Raw genomic sequence first — 5,580 nt, forward strand, 5'->3', positions numbered from 1 at the left:
GTAAGGCTGCTCCTCTCTTCTCTGCCAGGTCTCTCCCCTGTCGCTCACTAGGTAATCTACTCAGCCTCTAGGGCAGTGATTTTTCAACCCATGCCACAGCACAGAAGGTCTTAGGTATGCTGTGAAAATTTTTAAAGATCATAATTAAATCACTTTTGAAAGAAGTTCAAAGCGCAGGAAGTATATATATATTTATTTATTCTTTTTTTCATCAACATAATTTAAGTGTGCCACGGAAGTTTAACTACAGGTTCAAGTGTGCTGTGAGATAAAAAAGGCTAAAAATACTGTTAAGGGGGAAAACAAGAGTAGTATCGTATTGCCTTGAGTTCAAATCCAGCCTCCCCATTAAGGGCCTCTACTTAAACTGGGACAGACTCTGCCATTTTAAACTTCATTTTCTAGCACTTTATAAACTAAACCCATTTGTAAAAACAACATGCACTGCAAAGAATGTTAAAGGGAGTCCTCACTCAGTTTCAGCTGCGGGAAGCTCCTTAAACACAGGATCTCAGTGAATTTGTCCTCATCTGTGCCCCACCTGCTCTCACCGGCATTGTAGAGAATCTATCGGCGAGGGGAAGAAAACTTACATTACTACAGACATAATTCTTTCTCTTTTTGAGAGGTGGAATGAGAAGAGGGGCAGCCTTACTTTAGAGCTCAAGGGGATCCTCTAAGTCCCTCACTTTTAGCAGACCAGAAATCAGACAGTGGGGCTGGCAGGAGCCAGGCAGGGGGACTACCACTGGGGAGGGCAGAAAGCTGGGGCTGGGTGAATCCCAGGACAGGGAGGAGAGGGCAGCCCCAGTTGGTGCCAGCTTTCTCCCTATTCGCAGAAATGCAAAGGGCATCAAGTGCAGACCGTCAAAGGAGGTGTCTTCTTTGCTCTGTTACTGACCTGGGCATCTTTTTTGGCCAGATGTTCATCCACTTTCAGAGTTTCATCTCTTCTGCCCTAAAAGGGGATGGTGAAAACAAGGGCAATCCTTTTAACAACAGAGAAAAGCCTAATTCTAGTTTTGCTCTAGTTGAGGCCGTGTAGCACAGAGAAATCAGGCGTTCTGAGTTCCACTTCGGTCCTGCCACTGACTAGTCACGAAATCTGTAGCAAATCACAAAATGTAGGGGGCTCACTTCCCTCCTCTGAAAACTGAGATGTCTTAAGAGGATGACGATAAGCCAGACTGGAAGAAAATATTTGCAAAACATATGTGATAAAGTATGTACATTCAAATATATAAAGAACTCTTAAAACTCAGTAATACAACAATCCAATTAAAAATAGGCAAAAGATCTGAACAGATGCATCACCGAAGGACACATACAGAAGGCAGAAAGGCACGTGGAAAGATGCTTGACATCCTGTGTCCCTAAGGAATTGGAGATTAAAACAATAAGGTACCACTAACACCCAGCAGCACAGCTCAGTCCCACACACGGACAATACCAAACACGGGGCGAACGCCGAGCAAGAGAGACGCTCAGTGCTGGTGTCAACGCAAAACGCTGCAGCCACTTTGGAAATAGTTCTGTGGTTTCTTATAAAGCTAAATAAATTCTTACCATATGACCTCCTAATTGTGTTCCTTGGTATTTCCCCCTAACGTGTTAATAAACCTGGGCATGGATGTGAATAGAAGCTTTAGTCGCAATTGCCAGAAATGTGGGAGCAACCACGAGGCCTTCCGGTAGGTGAAACAAATATTCCAAGCAAAGGAGTATTATTCAGCACTAAAAAGAACTGAGCTATCAAGCCATGAAAAGACAGGAGGAACCTTAAAGGCTAAGTAAAGAAGCCAGTCTACCAGGGCTCCATACTGAGCGACTCCCGCTGTTAACATGGAACGTTCTAGAGAAGGCAAAGCTACAGAGACAGGAAGAGGAGCGGCTGCGGGTTAGGGAATGGAAAGGCAGGGCAGAGAGGGGAGGCTAGGGACACGGCTCGGTGTGACCTGCAGTGCAGACACGTCACATTATACGCTTGTCAGAACCCAGGAAACTATATGATACAAAGAGTGAGCTCCAATGTAAACTGTTGACTTCAGTTAATAATAATGTATCATTAACAGTATTTGTCCATCAACTGTAATAAACACACGGCACTGATGCACGGTGCTAGGGGAGAACGAAGGGAGGATGAGGGGCCTGTGAGATCTCTTTGTACTTTGTGCTCAATTTTACTATAAATCTAAAACTTCAACTTTTACTATAAATCTTAAACTTCTCTAAAAAGCAAAAACAAACAAAAAACCAAAACAAACCCTCAAAGGTCTCACACCACTGTAGCGTTGAAGGCTTGGGGTTCAGTCTGTAGGTGGTCATGCACAAATGTTTAAGCACCTTGTAGAAAGAGGGGAGACTGGGAGAACGGCATTGCCTGAATAGTTTGGAAATTACAGGTGCATGAAACATTTGGCTATAATATTTTTAAAAACGAATTTGTTCCTGTTTTCAAACTTCAGGTCCTCACGGGCCTGTGGGATTTTTGCCTGGTCTCCTTCCTGTGCTGCTGATAACTTTGCTGTGACTTCCCTTTGTTCTTGTTCTCTGTCATTCTGCTCTCTGCTCCAATATAAAAATGCTGCCTGACATTGGCCTTCTTTAGCATAAACCGCCACTGCGTTGAACACTACGTACGGTCACATACTCGCTATCTCTCTCGCAATCTTCACGACACCCCGTGCAGTTGGTACTATTAGTATTTCAGTTTTACAGATGCGAAACTAATGTTTTAAGGCTTAAAGTAACTTGGCCAAGTACATAAAGCTAGCAGGCAGAGTGAGACCCCAGCTCAGTTTGATTCTACAAGTCTGCCCGGAGCCGGCTCTCTACTGCCCCCGTGGGTATACGAGCTCATGTCCACACACGAATGGAAGTATGCTCAGGAATACAGGAGAGCCTCTGCAAGTTGACCACCCAGGGGACTGTAACAAACTAGTCGGCATATGGTGGTGGTCGACACAGGAACTGGGTCTACTGTCCTGATACATCCATGTGGTACATGTCTGGGCTATGAACACTAGGTCAACTTCAGGAGGGGGGTGATGATCAACTACTGTACACACCTCTGAGATGCATGTCTGCACCTATGCTTCATAGATTTCAGTTTGTGGTTCAACTTTAGTAAGGTTTTCATCATTTAAAACAGCTGAAACCATGATTAAGATCAAGTGATTCCTAGCAGAATAGTGGCTCACTTTGACAAATGCTGTTTCAACCATTCAGCTAACTGTTGTTACTGGGATTTTTCTCTCCCACATTAGGAGATGTGTAAATCAGCTAAAAGAAATTGGTGAGAAACGGCTTAAATCACTTCCTCTCTTATACACGCCCCTGTGACTATATCTTATCCCTGAACTTACCACCTTTAAAATCAAAGTTATGAGCTTTCTAAAAAAAGAAACAGAGGTGTGACCTCATTTGGTCACATGGTGATTGATGGCTCAGTAGCTCTTCCAAGATGGCAAGGATGAAACTGCAGTAAATAATTTCTTTTTTTTTTTTAATCCCGAGACTGACACCCATCTTTAAATTTAATATCTATCTCTGAAGATAATTCCTCTTTTATTTTTTTAGAAGCTGGGACAACAGGTGTCCACCACAATGCCTGGCTCTTTTTTGTTGCAGTTGCCACTGCTGTTTTAGCTGGCTGGGTCCAGGTTTGAACCCTCGAGTGGGTAGGGTGCCGGCCACCCTTGGTACATGGGGCTGACGCTCTACCCACTGAGCCACAGGCACTGCCCCCAAGATAATTCTTCTGTATCAAGCTTCCTACTTAATTTAAAAGATAACAGAAGAAATACATATTCTTCGGAGTCTAGAATAAAATAAACATGTTATTTTAAAATGGAGGCACTTATAATGGAAATGAATAATTATTTATGTCAGATGAGCTATCAGAACATTTTCTAACATGTTATGAAACCTGATCAAAGTACTTCCATATACTGATCGAACACTTTTTCTTGTTGCTGTTGTTATGTCGTTATATAAAGTTTTATGATCTTGACTGAACATTATATTGCTTGGTGGCAATGCACATGTGAAGTAAATAAAGCATTTCATAAGGAAAACTGGAATCTCATTGTCTCAGTTTGGTTATATATATATTTTTTTATTTTTTTGAGACAGAGCCTCAAGCTGTCCCCCTGGGTAGAGTGCAGTGGCATCACAGCTCACAGCAACCTCCAACTCCTAGGCTCAAGCGAGTCTCCTGCCTCAGCCTCTCAAGTAGCTGGGACCACAGGCGCCTGCCACAACGCCCAGCAATTTTTTGGTTGTTAGGGGATCCAGGCTGGATTCGAACCCACCACCTTAGGTGTATGTGGCTGGCGCCTAGCCGCTTGAGCCACAGGTACTGAGCCAGTTTCATTATTTTTAAACTCCTTAACAATTAGTATTAATTAATTAGCTGAGCGTGCAGCTTATTGACAAGTTAAAAAATAAAAGCTTACATCTGCCAAAGTCAACAGAGCTTTCCGGAAGTCTCCAGACGTTTCAGAACTAATATCATCTCCAAGACTCTTCTTATATGCTGAAACCAAACAAGAATGAAATTAAGCCTTGATAAGATGAAAAATATTATTATAAAACAGAGACAAGTTTAAATGCCAACACCAGCAAGGAGTGAGTAGCTGCTGAAATTAATCTTGCTTTTTTATTTAACTTCCTGGCGCTCTCTGTTGGGAGAGGGATATGCTCTTCTTGTGGCTATTAACTGTACGGTGTGTTGTGGCAGATAAAAAAGAAAAGGAAGACTTGCCATCTTGGATCAAATCATGGTTCATTTCATCTGACAATGGCACTATGAATGCACAGTGGGAGAGCGGGGGTAGGCAAGCCACTAGTGTGCCTTCCAATTTCCAGGGTCACCTTCTTCTATAGTAGCAGAACTAACCTCTAGCAAGTCACAAAGCTTAAAAACTATATTCTCAGCTTTCCTCTTATCCAGGTACACCTTCATAACTCATTTCTTTGCAATTGGCAGACAAATGTGACTTTGTTGGGAAATTTCCTTAAAGGGATGAACCGTGCCCATCTTAGCCCTTCTTCCATTTCACAGCTTTTGGACACAGACTGATGCCTGGATCTTGAGCAGCCTTCTCAGACTAGGATGATAAGGACGCATCTCAGCCAAGGCATAAAAGGAATCAGGAAGGGCCCTGAGTTCCTGAAAGTTTTGAGGAGCAATTGTACTAGTCCTAGAACTTCTCAGCTCCAGACTTCTCCTTGCATATGATAGAAATAAACGTCGATCTTATCTAAGCCACTTTTATTTTTTGTTTTATTGAATCTAACCCTAATCTTAATGAATGCAAATTAGATTATATTGTTTGGTATCTCTCAAAAGTAAGAAAGCTACCCCAAAGAGCACTATTTCCCTTCACAAAGGCCAACTGTGTGTTCACGTATTTTGGCACCAACTAGTTGTAGGCCCTTTCGCATGGCTGGTGACATGCCATGCCCATCAGTTTTTTTTTTTTTTTTTTTTTGACACAGAGCCTCAAGCTGTCCCCCTGGGTAGAGTGCCATGGCTTCACTGCTCACAGCAACCTCCAACTCCTGGGCTCAAGCAAG

The 5,580-nt window shown here is 42.8% G+C and overlaps 1 protein-coding gene across 1 annotated transcript in view; it reads right to left on the reverse strand.

Moving 5' to 3' along the window:
- ANXA3 (annexin A3) overlaps positions 1–5,580 on the reverse strand; it is a 43,181-nt gene that overhangs the window by 6,145 nt on the left and 31,456 nt on the right. The window contains exons 7-9 of the mRNA XM_023513348.1: positions 4,458–4,537; positions 902–958; positions 474–567 (exon numbers count right to left, since the gene is read on the reverse strand). Coding sequence (XP_023369116.1) covers positions 474–567; positions 902–958; positions 4,458–4,537 — 231 coding nt within the window. The remainder of the gene's footprint in view (positions 1–473; positions 568–901; positions 959–4,457; positions 4,538–5,580) is intronic.

This window comes from Otolemur garnettii, unplaced genomic scaffold (assembly GCF_000181295.1).
Source record: "Otolemur garnettii isolate 467f Iridium unplaced genomic scaffold, OtoGar3 scaffold00039, whole genome shotgun sequence".
NCBI classification, from domain to species: Eukaryota; Metazoa; Chordata; class Mammalia; order Primates; family Galagidae; genus Otolemur; species Otolemur garnettii.